The sequence below is a fragment of the Talpa europaea genome (genome assembly GCF_964194135.1).
Source record: "Talpa europaea genome assembly, chromosome: 3".
In the NCBI taxonomy this organism is placed as follows: domain Eukaryota; kingdom Metazoa; phylum Chordata; class Mammalia; order Eulipotyphla; family Talpidae; genus Talpa; species Talpa europaea.
The window spans coordinates 1290913-1304095 of NC_140069.1; the positions used below are offsets into that span (position 1 = coordinate 1290913).

Here is a 13183-nt window from a genome sequence, read left to right on the forward strand (position 1 = left end):
GCTGCCAGGCCAACTCCAACGCCATCGGACCAACAGCCTCCCTGTCCTGCCACATGTTTCTCCTCGGGGTTTCTCACCCAAACAAATGTCCTGAAATACTGGGATAGGGGCTGGGGTGCCAAGGAGCCGTGGCACAGCACTCCCAGCTCCCTGGCTCCTGCTCCTGGAACTCCCCAATCCTGCAAAGAACGCCCCCCACCCCCACCCCGGTGCTGTCTGAGCAGCCAGGCAGTTTTCTGTGCGGCCTGAAGGAAGAGCTGGAGCAGGGGGTGCTGGATCCCAGTGTCTCCATATCCTGCCACCACACTTGCTAGGCAGTCCGTGCCCTCTGAGCCTGGTGGTGCTGCCCGACAGGGTCACTGAGGCCTCAAGACCTTTGCCCTCTTCCCAGTGGACTCATGGGAGGGTGTTGCCAAGCCTGACGCAGACCAAGGAGGCCCTAAGTATCCACTGTGCTCGCACCCGTGAACCCCATGAATGCACACAGGGCACCCCATGCCTACACTCAGCACCCTCTCCCTTTCAGATTCTCCTACCTATCTGAAACCACAAGGGACCTGCCTTCCATGAGGGTGTCTCAGGGCTCAGTCGGCACGGACAGGCAGCACCACACCACCATCGTGTTCTGCAGGTCACAGAGCAGCCAGGCTGCCCTGGTGCCCAGGGAGCACAAGGCGTTCATAGAGGAAGCCTACAATGCGGGTGAGCACCCCGGCCGGCGGGCCTCCAGCAGACCCACCATGTCCCTCCACGCAGGGAGGCCGGAGGAGGAGGGCCAGAGAGGACACCCTCCCAGACTCCAGGGGCACCAGCGCACATGGCGACACTCTCAGCAGACAGGGGGCCCTCCATCAGCAGAGCCTCAGCGTGCTTGCTGAGACCCACCCCAGCCCTGGCAGTGCCCCTTCATGTAGGACAGACCCCTCACTGCAGTGGTTTCCCCTCGTTCAAAGGAGCACGTTCCTCCTCCTCCCAGGCAGTGACATCCCTGCTCCCTCTCTGATAACCCAGCCCTGCCTCACCCTCCACTTTAGGGTTTACTGTCCCCTCCTCTGTACCCAGGGCCTTTTATGCAACTGCCCCCCAAAGCCAAAGCCCCAAATGCTGGCGAGGGCTCCCCTAGGCTGTGGGCCCCTTCAGAACAGAGCTGGTCCCTGACTACTGTTGAACCAGCCCCAACGCGAATCCCTGCGACCACACTTCATCAGATGTCGGGGGACTGACTGATGGAGGGCGAGGGGGCGAAGGAGCAGAGAGATGGAGAGAGAGAGACGTGTGACTCTGTTAACAGAGGGGGAGTTTATAAACAAACGGCCAGTGGGTAGATGAATGGGTGCATGATTTTATGGGAGGGTGTCTGGAAGGGTGCATTTTGAGCGTATGGATGGATGGTTGGATGGATAAAACCATTGCTGGATGAATCAGTGGATGAAGGTGAGACAGACAGACGATGGCTTGATGGACAAACATATGGATGAATGTGGGACTGGACGGGCACATGGAGGGACAGGTGGATGGGCAGATGGAGGGACAAGTGGAGAGCAGGTGGATGATATGTAAGTGGACAAACGAGTGTAAACGTGGCTACATCAGTGAGGGCGTGAGTGAGCTTGCACGTACCTACATGCATCCCTGCCTCTTACCCCTGGACTGTTTGGATGGGCAGGAGGCCCCGGCCTTCCGAGTGTGGTCAGTTCTCTGCGCCTCATTGTCTGAGCATTTGTCCCACTCGCAGCCCTGTCCCTCCCCTGCCCCCATCCTGCCGCCAGTGTGCCGCCCCACAGCCCACCCTCCCACACTCCATGCCGTCTGCCCCAGCCATCTGCTTCAAGATGCTCCGGGACCTGGGCAGCTCAGACCCCCTCCGCCTCAAGCACATCACCAGGAAGATCAAAAACATGGCCCGGGGGCTGCCCGGCCTGGTGCTGGAGACCATCCATGACTACTTCCTCAACAACCCGGAGGTGAGAGGCTGGGCTCTCGGGCAGCGCAGGGAGCAGAAGTGGGGCCAGGGCCCAGGAGGTTCATATCTCGCCTCCTCCGTACAGCGACGACGTGACTTTGGGGAAGTTCGTGTCCTCAAATGTCAACTAGGTGGAGAAGGGTTGGCAAATGGGCCAATGGGTATGAACACACCCAGAACAGTGTCACGATGCCAGTGTTGTGATGGGTGAGGACTGAGGCTTAGTCACTGAGCCAGTACGTGGCAGACATGGATGGACTGGTAGATGCATGCATGCGTGGATGATGTGGATGGGTGAGTCGGTGAACAAGGGGACAGGTGGGTGGGTGGCTGGATGGTGGATGGATGGTGAATGGGTGGGTGGGTGGATGATGGAGGATGGATGGTGGATAGATGGATGATGAGGATGGATGGAGGATGGATGGATGGATGGAGGATGGATGGAGGATGGATGGAGGATGGATGGATGGATGGATGGATGGATGGATGGAGGATGGATGGAGGATGGATGGATAGATGGAGGATGGATGGATGGATGGATGGATGGATGGATGGAGGATGGATGGATGGAGGATGGAGGATAGATGGAGGATGGATGGATGGATGGAGGATGGATGGAGGATGGATGGAGGATGGATGGAGGATGGATGGAGGATGGATGGAGGATGGATGGATGGATGGAGGATGGATGGATGGAGGATGAATGGAGGATGGATGGATGGATGGAGGATGGGTGGATGGATGGATGGATGGATGGATGGATAGAGGATGGATGGAGGATGGATGGATGGATGGATGGATGGATGGATGGATGGATGATGGATGGAGGATGGATGGATGGATGGATGGATGGATGGATGGATGGAGGATGGATGGAGGATGGATGGAGGATGGATGGATGGATGGAGGATGGATGGAGGATGGATGGATGGAGGATGAATGGATGGATGGAGGATGGATGGATGGATGGAGGATGGATGGAGGATGGAGGATGGATGGAGGATGGATGGATGGATGGATGGATGGAGGATGGATGGAGGATGGATGGATGGATGGATGGATGGATGGATGGAGGATGGATGGATGGATGGAGGATGGAGGATGGATGGATGGAAGATGGATGGAGGATGGATGGATGGAGGATGGATGGAGGATGGAGGATGGATGGTTGGGTAGATGATTGGGAGGATCCCTCTAAGTTCCAGTGGGTCAGTGAATGGATGAAATGACTTTGGAGATGGAATGTTCTAAAGTCCCACGGCTGTCCCTAAGGACAGGGACACATTCTTTCTCATCCGTGCCTGCAGCCCTTGGCTCACGGCCCACATTCATCGTGTCCAAACGGTTTTGAACATGTGGGCAAATGCTTCCACTTGTGAGCGTCCCCCTCTGGCCTTCCCCCCCCCCAAAACTGTGCTCTCACTGGGGCCTCTTCCCATGGTCAGCTCAACTGGTCCCTGAGCCGCTGTCCACATCTGCTGCCCACAGATGTCCACCCGGCACAAGTTCCGGCTATTCCATGTCCTGGAGGCTGTCATTAGAACCAGTGACTTCCTGGAGGAGACCTGGGAGCGAACCTTCATGCAGCTGGCCCTGGAGAACATGACCGCGTCCACGGTAGCCACCCCTCCCCGGCGGACAGGCCACACCTGGGACCCGGGTGTGCAGCTGTGGGTCTGCAGTGCTGTGTGCCTGGACTTGGTGACCACATTCTCACCACCAGTTCTTCAGGGGGCTTCACAGCCATGTCGCTGTCCTACACCACACCCCCTGCACCCCGGCTGCAGTCCAGGGGTGCCCCAGGCTGCCCAGCAGCCTCAGCCGGGGCTGGAGGGCCAGCGGAGCTTCTATACAGACTAGCCCAGGGCCAGCTCGTGGGGGCCAGTCAATACACATGTGCACAGTCACGGTCAGTGGGCAGTGGGGGGTCACCAAGGCCACCACAGTCCAGCCCCACACCCCACACAGCAGGCACAGGCGGAGCTTAACCCCCAAACAGGCACATTGCCACCCCCATACAGAAGTGGGGCTGAGGCCTGGGGTAGGGCACCTGCCCTCTGGGGGTGCCGACCCCCGCCCCCCGAGCAGCCTGCTTGCGCCGCGGCATGAACCTGACAGCAAAGCGGGCATCCCTGCCCCGCCACTCCCCTCTCCCAAGCCACCTGCTGAGCATCCTGCTGGAGCTCCAGCCCCCGCTTTCCAGAGCCTCGAATGTTCTCAGAGTGTTCCCTTCCCGGGGTCCTGCTCAGGGCCGACAGGGACACAGTATCTTCCTCATCTCGGAGGATATTGCAGAAATCTGCCTGCAGCTCTCACCACTGTCGGGCCCAATTTCCTCAGCTGCTTCTCTGGGTTCCCTTGGGCTCTGTGGTCGGGGGTTTAGTCTCCTGGGGCAAGGCCTCCCCGCTTGACTGCCTGCGGGCGGGCAGGAGTGATGGTGCACTCGGGACACGGCGGGTAGGAAGGCGTGGGGTCCACTGCACAGCAATAAGGTGGGCCCACCACTCCCCAAGATCAGCAGCTGTGTCTTCCTGCCCCAGCTGTCCTGATCCCCAAGAAGACCCTGCTCTTTGGGGGTCTGGATGATGATGCCTGGTGACAGTGCTGTGGAGGGTCCAGCCCGGGACTGTCCCCATGTTTACAGGCCTGGCCTCCCCCTGGAGACCCTCCAGCTGGCCCCTCCAGAGACCACAGCCCCAGACTGGGCTGGGCTCTCCCTGCATGCACCCTCGACCCACAAAACAGGCAGACGAAGCTGCCTTGTCCCCCCATGCGTGTGTGAAGCACCAAAGCAGCACCCAGCCACTGTTCTTACCCCCAGGACCTGGAAGAGGCCTACCAGGACGCGGCCAGCAACGTGCTCGTGGCCATCTGCAAGCACGCGTGGCGGGCCGTGGCCCAGCACCTGGAGGCCGAGGTCCTGACAGGTGTCTTCCCGCACCGCAGCTTCCTCTACGTGATGGGCGTCCTGTCCTCCAGCGGTGCGTGCTGCCCATGGCTGGCCTGGGCCACTCTGCCCTCCAGGCTGGTCAGGACAGGGATAGGGTGGCCATGGGAGGCCGTCCAGGCCGGGGTCCAGGGGGCTGTCGAACTTCTGGACACACACGGGGCTGCACACCAGGGAGCTTGTGCCAGGGCACCCCACACTCCACGCCTCCTGGGCCCATGGTGTCACCCTGTCCTGGCTGCCTGTGCTCCGCCCACCAGCATTTCAGCCACTGGGCCCTGACAAGAACCGCAGACCAAGCTGGTTCCGGGAGGGGCCCAGGGCCAGCGTGAGGCCAGTGGTCCACTCCCTCCTCTCTCAGAGCCGGGATGGCCAGAGGTGGCCACTGACACCCTGACTCAGTCAGTGTCCGAGGGTGGTGGGGTGGGGCCCGTGATCCAGCCCCGGCCGCGACGTGAGCCCGGCCTCCGGGACCCTCTCCCTCAGCAGAGCGACTCTTCAGCAAGGACGAGAAGGCGTGCTGGGACGAGCAGCTGGTTAAGGTATGGGGCGTTCTGGGGAGCGGGGAGCAGGCACCCTCTCAGCCCCGGGAAATGGGGGAGAGGAGCCCCACTTTACAGAGGAGCAGACTTGGGGAGCTGGGGTTTGAACCTTGGTCTCTAGATGCCTGACACAAATCAAGCGTCCACCACACACAAGGCCCTTCCCGCCCCCGGGGCTGGCTCCGACCTCAGAGGCCAAAGAGGACGCAGAGAGGCCAGTGACCGGGGAGGGCAGAAGCGGGGTGCCTGGAGCCAGAGTGGGGCCTGCGGGGCCCAGGTAAGGGGCCCCCTGGGAGAAGCAACCTGGCGTCTTGGGTTCGAGCCCAGACCCAGCGAATCAGCTGTGTGCCTGGGGCACCTGCTCGGCCTCTCCGGACTCGCTTCCTCGCCTGTCAAACAAGAAAGCGCCTCTAGCGTGACTGTCTGCTGTGAGATTAGAGGAAATGACCCGCACGCTGCGCGGCGCGGCGCCAGGTACGCCGGAGCCCGTTAAATGTTCACTATCAGCAGCGCACAGAGGAGCGCGGAGCCATGGCTCAATGGCACCGAGTAGGAATAATAAACAGCAGCACCAGAAATACAAGTAATTAATAGAAAAATGGGACAGAAAATCACTAAGGCTGCAGACGGCTTGAACAACGCAATTAACCAAATGGATCCAATTGACATTCTTTTCAGATGTAAATAGAACATCCACGAGACAGGCCATTTGCTGGGTCATGTCTCAAGTTCCAATACATTTAAAAGAACTGAAATCAAACAGAGTCCGTCCTCTGGCCAGCACGTGAGCTAGAAATCAACATCAAAACCACATCTGAAAAAGCTCCAAATCCTTGGACGTTAGACGACAGCCTTCCACACAACCCCCGGGTCAAAGACGACACCCCATGGGAAATTAGAAAATACTTGGAATTGAACGAGAATGGGAGTTTGTGGGATGCAACAAACACCAACGCTGAGCAGGACATTTGGGCACTAAAGCCTCTGTCAGAGAAGTTCTAGTACCGCAATCTCCCCGTTAAATCAAAAAAGCAAATTAAAACCAAAGGAGGTTAGGGTTTAAAAAAAATAACAAAAATAAATAAAACAACCCAATAAAAGGAAAGATCGAAATAACGAAAACAAAGAAATCAAAGAAAATTTCAAAGGCGCAGCGATTGGAGGGTGAACACAACGGCGAGTAAGTGACTCCGAAAAGCTGATGGAATAATAACCCCTGGACAGAGCGAGGAAGAAAACAGAACCCACGAGTGCGGAACGGGAACACCGAAATAGGATGCCAGGGGAGCAGGCGATTTAGGTTGTGCGGACAGACTCTCTGGAAGACCCAAAGTCTGACCATGGCCCTGCCGCCCGCCCCGCAAGTCCACCCCTAGGCGCCTGCCCGAGGACGCGAGCACCAGGGATGTGAGAGGAACTTGCACCTCCGCGCTGGCCGCAGCGTGTTTGCACAGCCGGGCCGGCCCGGCCGCAGACGCAGGGGAACGGGGCGGGCGGGCGGGCCCTGAAGACGCGGCGCCACACACTCGGGTCAAAGAGACAAACTCACTCCGTTTTTGGCAACATGGATGGAGCTGGAGGGAGCGACACTGAGCCAGATAAGCCAGAAGGAAAAAGACAAACACCAGATCGTGCCACTTACACGGGGAGCGCAGGAAAACCACACAGAGGGTCAGATAAATTCAAACTTGAAAACTAACCCTTCAGGGCCTCCCCGGGGGCGCAGCGGTTGAGCGCTGGGTTGCGTCGCTGCCCGCAGCCTCTGCGGTGCCGGTTCGATCCCCGGCTGCTCCCCGGCCACCGGAGGAGGGTCCCACACGGCGCGCAGACCTCTCCTGCCGCCCGCTGCTCCCCTCAGCAGTGTCCTTCGGTCCTTCTGCCTGCTCTGCTCCCCACTCTGGCTCTGGTGAATTCTCTCACCCTCCCGCGCTTCTGACTCTACCCAGTGCTTGCATAAATAAATAAATCAATCTTTTTTTTAAAAAAAAAAACTAACCCTTCAAAACTGAGCACAGCCCCCGCCCATGGGCGCCGCGGAGCCCATCGCCTGCAGCTGGCGACCGACCGGGCCGCGTCTCAGCCCCTCCACACGAGGCTGGGCCTGGGGTCTGGGCCTGAAGTTCCAACCCCGCCGCCAGGGCCAGCTCCCGGCAGCCAGCCCACACCTGTGGGTTTCGAGGCCCGTCCAAAGGGCACCTCATTCGTGTGAATGCAGGTGCAGTTTAAGGGGGAGCAGAAGACCTGAGCCGCTGACACCCCGAGGGCCTGGGGGCTCTGTGCCGGCAAGCAAGTAAGCGCGCCTCGCTCTAAGCCACAGCCTTGCCACCCGAAGGCCCTCGGGAGGGAGGAGGAGGAGCGGACGCCCACAGCACGCTCGCCCGTGGTGAGGCCCGGCCCCGCCAACAGTCAGGCGCCACGCGCCACCCGGTCAGCCCGGCGCGCACCACACGCAGACCATTCTACAGAATCTTTGAGAAAAGCCGGCAACTGCTGGTTACTATGACTGAATTCAGCAAGATCTCAGGACACAGAAGCTGAAGTCTTGACACAGCCCACAGAATCTCTGCTGGCCGCCAGCAAACAGCTGGAAAACAAAGTCTTAAGAAATGACGACGGCGGCGAAAACGCAAAAGATTCAGGGCCGGGCGTAGCAGAGCAGATGCGAGATCTCCCCAAGACACCCCGCAGGGGGTGCAAGAAGGCCGACCACGGGCGGGCCGGGGGTCCGGGAGGGGACTCCCGGTGTTGAGCCGGCAGCTCTCCCGCAGCGACTCCCAGCCTCGGCGATGCCAGGCGGAGCCGCGGGCTTCCCTGCGGAGCTGGACAGACCCACTCACGGAGATTCCAAACACACCCCGGACTGACGGGACTTGAAATACAACAAAGGAGCAGGAATCCCGCCCGGTTTCAGGACGGCGGCGCCGCTGCCGGCAGCCGGGCCGCGAGGAAGGCACCAGACAAGCCAGGGGCGGCAGGACACCCGCGTGACGCCCGCCGTGGGGTCGGTTCTGGCGGTTCCGGCCTCTTCGTTGCTTTTACAAAGTCGCCAAAGCAACGCGTGGGACCGGAAGGCCCTTGGAACAACCGGCTCCCAAACAGCTGCAGGAGAAACGGAGACCCGCAGGCCCGTCTGACCCACTCAAAACGCAGCCTGTGGCGGCCGGACCTGAGCGTGGCCCGACGGCGTCTCGAGGAGGAGCGTTGCCACCTCGGAGGAGGCGGGCGCTGCCGGGGCCCGACGCGTCCTCAAGGGAAAGGCCAGGTGAACCGAACGGCAGCAAACTTAAATCCATCCCCCAAGGCGCAGAGGCCGGCGCCAGGAGAACTCGCACGGCGGGGCCTGGGGGAGGGCGGGCCTGAGCCACGGCGCCTCCCGCAGGGGACGCAGCTGGAGACAAGCAGGCCCGGCCTGCGCGCAGCGGCCTCTCCGTCCTGGGCTGTCACTGGAAGGCGGGGGGAGCCCCCGCCCCCACCCACGCAGGGAGTGAGGTGGCAAAGGAGCCAGACCCAGAGGTGGGCCCCAGTGCGGGGTGCTGGTGCCTCTCCCCAGAGCTGGGAGCGCGCGGCCTCTTGGGGAGCTGCCATGTCCTTCCAGAGTCAGAGTGGCCCCGCGAGCCCACCTTAGGGTGTTGCCCCGAGGCAGGAAACGCCGCACGAACCCGCCCGAGGCTCACTCACAGCCCGGGGCCGCCTGGCACCTGCACCCGCGGGAGCCGGAAGCCGGAGGGCGACCCCCAGGGGCCGGACGGGCGAGCGAGCTCACGGGAAGCAGCCCCGGGAAGCGAAGGCATGAAAGTGAGAGCGGAAAGAGGAAGAACAGCTGGCGCCCGCCCCGGGGGGCTGAGACGTGCAGCGGTGGGAACGCGGACGCATCCACGCGTGACACCAGCTCTGGAGACTCGACACCGCCGCCCAGAATGTGGGGAAACGAGAGTTTGCCGTGCGGAGCTGACCCGGGGCGGGGGGCGCGGGACCCGCCAGAGGGGGCCGCCGTCCCGGGCTGGATGGGGAGGGCGGGGAGCCCACACCACACCTGTGCACGTCACCATCTCAGCCCAGGAACGGAAGGGCAGGGCCACCCCCACCCCGCAGGGGCACCGAGCCACCTCGCCCGCCAGGCCAGACCTTCTCCGGTGCCAAGAGGGCCCGCCTGGCGCTCCTTTCAGGCACGCTCTAGAGAGGGAAATGCAAGGGGGTGCGCAGAGGGGGTGCCCTGACGCTGAGACACCCTCACCAAGCTGACGTAGCCAGTCCCCCCGCAGAGGGCACCGCCTTGCCGACGTCCAGCCACGAACCACAACTCGAATCGATTCCCGTCCCTCAAACACCAGCCAGGTGGGGCTTACAGCGCCGTTATCAGGCGTGTTCCCCGACGTGTCCGCCTTTCCCCGTGAGCTCATACAGCGTCTGTCACGGATGTCAACCAGCAAAGCCAAGGCCTGTCTGATCCGCCCCGCTGAGGGGGTTTTGCCGCCTGAAGATAAACGTTGACCTGCAGCCCCTTGATCTTTCTTCTTTTAAGACGCAGAGGGCGCCCCTTCGAGGGGGATCTCCAGCCCCAAAGAATCTGAGGTCAAAACCATCGGGTGGTTGAACCCTCGGGTTGTGGGAGGCTGGTGGTCGCCATCATCAGATCGTGACATCCCCGGACGTTTAGGATGTGGCATTTCGAAGGGGATCTCATGTCTCATTCATTCATTCATTCAAAAGAGACGTGGTGGAGCAGGGACGCGGGCAGGTTCCGCCGAAGGTGGGCAGACGAGACAGCCGGTCCTCCTGGCCCCGCCCTGGCCACCGCCCTCCACGGACACGGGGCCCAGTGCTGGGGACTGTCCAGTCCTGAGCACCCCAGGGAGGGGTGACCCGGAGTGCTCCTCGTCCCCGGGGGCCATCAGACAGGACAGGTCCTGGGCGCTCGGGACACGTGGGGTGAGAGGCTGGGCCCAGCTCCGGGAGAGACCGACTGCCCGCCCGTCTGCTGACAGATGGCCGTCAAGTCCACCCAGTTCCTGAGCAAGGATGTGTGGTCCAAGGAGCTGCTGTGGGCACTCACCAAGCCCGACCGGACTCATCAGGAGCAGCCCCCCGAGAAGGTGCTCCCTCCCCTCCCCCAAGATGCCCCCTTCCCGGGGCTCTGGCCACCAGGGCCCACGCAGAGCGAGGCGCAGGACCCCAAAAAGAAACTAGGAAGCCCCCCAGGCCCCACCAGACGTGCGAGCAGGCCAGTCGGGGTGGCTGAGGAGCCGGGAAGCCACGGAGCCTGGTCCTGGGAAGCCAGGCTGGGCGGACAGGAAGCCGAACCTCCCCAGGCCTTCCTGTTCAACTACTACGGGCTGATCCTTCAAGCCGAGGAGGACGGCGACACCGTCAGGACACACCTGCAGACCCTCCTGGCCACCTCCCACCAGTGGCCCAAGCAGCGGGAGGTGAGCGGCGGCCACCCTGTCCCCAGAGGGCCCGGGGCACAGCCACCTGCGTGACCACACACTGGTCGCCCCAGCCTGATGCGTCGCTCACTAAGCCCCTTCCCTCTGCTGCTGTCCCCACCCGCCCGCCCCACGCCTGTTCCCTGCGCCCCTCTGCCCCTCTCCTGCGCAGTGCTGGGGTGTAGCCTCCCCCAGGGAGGAGCCGCCCCCTGCTGCTCCCCCAGGCCCCCGCAGAGCCCTGGCGGTGGGGGGGGGGGGGCCTCCAGCAAGGCAGAGGCAGCGGAAGGAGATGTCTGTGACCTGGAGCAGCCCCTTCCCTGGAGCTCAGGCCCCGGGTGGCGGAGGCCGGGCTGCCCAGAGTCCCAGCGGTGACGCTGCTGCCCGCCCAGGGCATCGCTCTCACTGTAGGGCTGGCCGCCACCCGCCACCTGGACCACGTCTGGGCCGTCCTGGACCAGTTCGGCCGGAGCTCACTCATCAGGAAGAGCCTGCACAGCCACGCCCTGAAGGTGCCGGCTCGGGGGGCCGCGGGGCCTCATGGGGACCCCGACCTTCCATGAAGCTCAAGGCCTCTGAGGCAGACTCACAGGGTGTCAGGGGCGGGGTCCTGCCTCCGGCGCCACCTCCACACCGGCCAGACCCCGGGCCTCAGTTTCCTCCTCTTGAGTAGCCACCCAGGCCCGGCTGCAGGCCCGGGGCCCGTGTGCGGCACCGTGGCTGTGGTGTGCCCGCCGGAGAGTGGGCGGGGCCCGGAGGGCAACCCTGGGCCCCCCTGTCGGACAGCACAGCCACCTCATCCTCACTGCACCCCACCGGGCGCTCAGTCAGTACGAAGGGAGGGATGGGGTCACCACACCAGTCACATCCTGGAGAGGCCGGGCCCTCCTCCGGGGGCTCGTCAGGAGCCATATGGCCCTCGGGGGCATCTCAGGCTGGTCCTCCCCTCACTGCGCCCAAGCGCCCCCGCTATCTCTCTGTCTGACACACAGTTCCCATCCCCCAGAACCCCGGGGGCCCTGGGGAGAGGATAGCACAGGTAGGGAGCAGAAGAGCAGAGTCAGGTCCCCCACAGGCACCCTGGGAACCCCACAAGGCCCAGCAGTCCCCCAGAAGGCCCATCCCATTTCCCCTACTGAGAGCCCCCAGAGCACCCTGCCTCGGGTGCCGCCTAGCGGGGTACCCCGCCTCCCCTCTCCGGGTGAGGGCCAGCAGGGCCAAGACTCCAACCCCCCCAGGACCCCGAGGACCTGCGGTGGAAGTGGGCCAGCAGCACCGTCCTCCTCGCCTACGGCCAGACGGCGGTCAGCGCCAAGGCCCGCATCCTGCCCTGGGTGGACAAGATCTTGTCGCGGGTGATCTTCTACTTCCACTACAGCTGCTGGGTAGGTGCCCGCCGGCCCGGGCCCAGCCTCCCTGCCGCCTCCGTCCTGCCCGCAGCGGGGGCTCCCAGGGTGGCCCAAGACCCCGGGGACGGCAGACCCGTGCTCCCCCGGGAGGCTGGTGCTGTCCCATGAGGCAGCCCCGCCTCAGCCTCCGGCCCTGCAGCTCTGAGGGCCCTGGAGCCCTGCAGGGCCACGGCGCCAGAGCGTCAGGCCCGAGGAGAGAAACTGGATCCGGGACTTCCTACAGGCGCCCGCCCGTATTCAAGCGCCTTCTCACACGCAAACCAAGCCACACAAGCGCCCCAGAAGCCCCACACAGGGGCCCCGCTGGCGGGCCTCTGAGCAGTGGCCCTGACGGCCCCCGCCCTCCCCGGCTGTCCCTCTGGCCCTGCCCCTTGCTCCGGCCCGACACCGCACCAGGACGAGACCCTGAAGCAGAGCTTCCTCTCGGCCGTCCTCATGCTGGTGGAGGCCGTCAGCTGCCACGCGGGCGCCCGCGGCTACGAGTTCTCGCAGATCCCCGAGCTCCTCGAGTGTCTGATGGTGGGTGCAGGGCCCGGGGAGGTGCTTCCCGGGAGGGGCGACCCCAGACCACAGTGTGGAGAGAGACACCGCGGGGAAAGGGCTGGGGTCTCACACGGCGCATCCCTGCCCCCTCCTCTCAGTCTTAGTGCCCCTAAGCCGGCCAGGTCCACCCGCCTAGCCAGGTGCACTCAGGTGGGGTGGGTAAGACCCAGGAAGGCCAGCACCGTCCACTCCGCACCAGCTACTGGAGCCTTCGACTCGGCGATCCCCTGGGCTTGTGGAGGCAACAGCAGAGAGACGGTCAATGGCAACGCCCTGAGTTTCCAGAGCCCCCGTGAGACTCAGACACGGCTCCGCGTGCCCACTTCCCGGGCTGTGTGGGCTGCGTGCTGCGTGGT

The 13183-nt window shown here is 63.0% G+C and overlaps 1 protein-coding gene across 1 annotated transcript in view; it reads left to right on the forward strand.

Annotated features, from left to right (window-relative positions):
• Positions 1-3529: 3529 nt before the first annotated feature.
• The window catches only part of LOC311168324 (maestro heat-like repeat family member 5), a gene marked incomplete at its 3' end in the record, with an annotated part of 33263 nt that continues 23609 nt past the window's right edge, over positions 3530-13183 (forward strand). Inside the window, exons 1-8 of the mRNA XM_084229703.1 lie at positions 3530-3580; positions 4785-4944; positions 5397-5452; positions 10438-10545; positions 10762-10878; positions 11268-11387; positions 12114-12260; positions 12681-12803. Of these exons, the coding sequence (XP_084085829.1) occupies positions 3545-3580; positions 4785-4944; positions 5397-5452; positions 10438-10545; positions 10762-10878; positions 11268-11387; positions 12114-12260; positions 12681-12803 (867 nt within the window). The 5' untranslated portion in view covers positions 3530-3544. The remainder of the gene's footprint in view (positions 3581-4784; positions 4945-5396; positions 5453-10437; positions 10546-10761; positions 10879-11267; positions 11388-12113; positions 12261-12680; positions 12804-13183) is intronic.